Genomic DNA, 2,850 nt, shown 5'->3' with positions numbered 1-2,850 from the left:
TATGAATCTATGAATCTATGAAACTTGTTCTGGAAATGTTCTCTAGCTACTACCACACCAGCCAGCTCAGACAAGGTGTAGTCATTTCCCACAACAAACTGATGATATGTGACTGACTTACCATCACTTTTTCCATCTTGTTTTGGATAGCAGTTATAGAACATGCCTTTTCCATCATGGGTCCAAGCCATGCAGCTAAATTTAACTCTTTCTAATGTATCCGAAAGCTCTTCCAGGCCATCCACTTTCATAAACTTAATTGTGACCCAATCTGAGCCACTGGAACTCAGACCATATGCAAAATATTCACCATCTTCACTGAATGCATAACCTGTAGATAAAAGACAAACAAACAATGATTACAATAACAATCCACTTTATCTCACTATTTTGCTGCATAACTTTTCACTATTTGACACACATCCAATTCTGAACAGTATGAAAAGTTAAAATAGAGAAACAGTTAAATAATTATATTCACTGAGCAACTGAAGGGGAGTTAAGTTGTTCATTCTGCAGAGTTTTACTCCAGCTTATTTAACAAAAATAAATACAATTATTGTGGCGTAGTATATGATTAGCTTACATGGACAAGCTTTAAAAAAAGAAGTAAGACTCACTTAAAGATCTCTAAACATTTTTTTAAACAGTTGTGGTTTGTGCTTCAACCAACAAGTAGCAGAAACCTACAACCAACAAGTAGCAGAAACTGGTAGCACTAATGGTCTTCGGTAGCCAGCAATCAACCACTTCATCCTCTGTCAGAAATGTCCCATCTTCTGACATGAAGCATGATGCAAGTTATTTACATGCATTATGTAATGATTTTTAAAGAAGTGTGGTCTAAGGTACACTAAAAAGACATGTAGGCAGAACTCTTGTTTTCTATTGCCTTGTCCGCTATTGACACCTATTGAGGGTGAGGGCTTATCATTTCTAATCCTCTGTTTAGCATAAATCATTACATGTAAAAAGTCAGTAAGCAACTGCACTTTCCTGTTGGACCCAGCAGTGCTGTTCCCTAATAAAATCTGTCAAAACTTGCCCCTTCATAGTTTAATAATTACAAACATCTTAAGACTCTTTTCCTAGATAAATGGTACTTTCAGAAGGCCATTTCTTGGCCCTATGTGAATCAAATTCCCTACCAGACCTCCTCTTTCATTTAAAAATTACCTTTCCTTACCATTTTTAATGCATATCTTCTGCTACCATACAATCTAAATACTACATTTTCTCACATATGACATGCCCCAAAATATAACACAAGCCTTGTTTTTGGAAAGCAGAATAGAGAAAAAAAATATTTCCTTGACTGAGTAATTGAGAGGCAGCAGCTAGGGAGTCCAGCCTGCTCACTGTTGTACTCCCTGTGGATTACTGTAGATGTTACTTTTGGTTTCCCCCATAAGAACTCTCACTGTTTGTCTCACATATTACACATGCTCCAATTTCCAGGGCATCTACACACAAGAAAATATGGCACCTTCCCCTGATCACCCAGATAAGAATTGGGTAATTATGATGACATTAAAACACCTGATGTTCCCACTCTTGCAACACACCAGCTTTGCAAAAGGCCAGAGAAGGTAATGATTTTACAACATATCCCATATTTTTACGATGCTAAGTAAACCGTTTGCCCCCACTTCAAAAAGTCCCATAAAAAAAAAAATCACAGCAGACTTTAAATGTAAGATCAGCCTAAAACTGGATCAATATGGTACAATTATATAGAAAACCTGACTCTGCAAGGTACGTTTTAGGCCAGTTAGTATGGTCCCCTTGGAGGGTCATCTGCTCCATCACAATGGTGAGTGCAGCTCATGAACAGAAAGACTACAAAAACTGAGCAGCTCAGAATACAACTACTTCACAGCTCCCAGGGATTTCTCTGGTCTGCTCCACAAGAATGGGAAGCAGGCTTTAATCCTCCTTCAGGCAGACTTTATGAGATCCAAGATACAAACTGAATGTCAGGTTCTGATCCACAGAACCCTAGCTCCACTGCAGAGAACTGGGAGGCCTTAAATTTCCATCTGTGGGGCAGCCCATCTGGCAGGCACCACTAAATCTACAGAGCCAGGAAACAGCCCATTAACGTGAACTGGGGGGAAACCACACAAATTCTGTTGGAACCCTGCCCATGTTTCATTGGAAGTTGGTCAAAACCAATGAGAAAAATTACTTAAACACAAAATTAGCCTTTTCAATAAAAATAAATAAATAAGTGTCTGAAAATCCCCAAACAACCATCTACTTTCTCCATCTCTGCATCCCTGAACAAGTTATGAAAATTTGGACTTTGAACCCCTAAAACCAAGAGTGTTATGATGAAGGTTTTGGCTTTACATGTCGCATGGAATTTGAATCCAGAATTACAATGCAAATCTGGCCTTTTAGTAAGGATCTGTCTTTGATTAAACCTGTAAGCAGTTTTCTCTTAACTAAAAAATATTTGTTGTGATATGTATTTGGAAGGGAAGAATGGGGAGTTGCACTCTAATAGAGCTAGCCTATGCCCAAACAGAAGAACTAGTTAAGTTCTACTGCATTACAACCTATACACCACTCCTGGTCCATACACCTTAAGAAAAAAGGCAACACAACACTGTCAGAATCCCTACTCAGAATATGGCCAGGCCAGGCAAGCCTCTGGCAGGGCCCGTCGACCAGGTCAAAAGGTCTCTGAGCAGGCGGAAAATTACCAGCTACAGCCAGGTAGAAAATTATCAGCTATAGTTACGCAGCAAGAAACAAAAGCCCGCAAAAACCCACAGCAACACGAAATATAGCAGGCATGCACACTTGCAATGACTGGATAAAGTTCCCGCTAGAACTTTTATAAAA

General features: G+C 39.1%; 1 protein-coding gene across 1 annotated transcript in view; it reads right to left on the bottom strand.

Annotated features, from left to right (window-relative positions):
* The window catches only part of PREP (prolyl endopeptidase), a 211,945-nt gene that overhangs the window by 191,754 nt on the left and 17,341 nt on the right, over positions 1-2,850 (bottom strand). Inside the window, exon 5 of the mRNA XM_019520156.1 lies at positions 122-331. Within this exon, the coding sequence (XP_019375701.1) occupies positions 122-331 (210 nt within the window). The remainder of the gene's footprint in view (positions 1-121; positions 332-2,850) is intronic.

The sequence above is a fragment of the Gavialis gangeticus genome, unplaced genomic scaffold (genome assembly GCF_001723915.1).
Source record: "Gavialis gangeticus isolate Ggan-Ray unplaced genomic scaffold, GavGan_comp1, whole genome shotgun sequence".
Taxonomy (NCBI): Eukaryota; Metazoa; Chordata; order Crocodylia; family Gavialidae; genus Gavialis; species Gavialis gangeticus.
The sequence above is the reverse complement of the archived record's forward strand: the minus strand, read 5'-3'. Positions and strand labels throughout refer to the sequence as shown.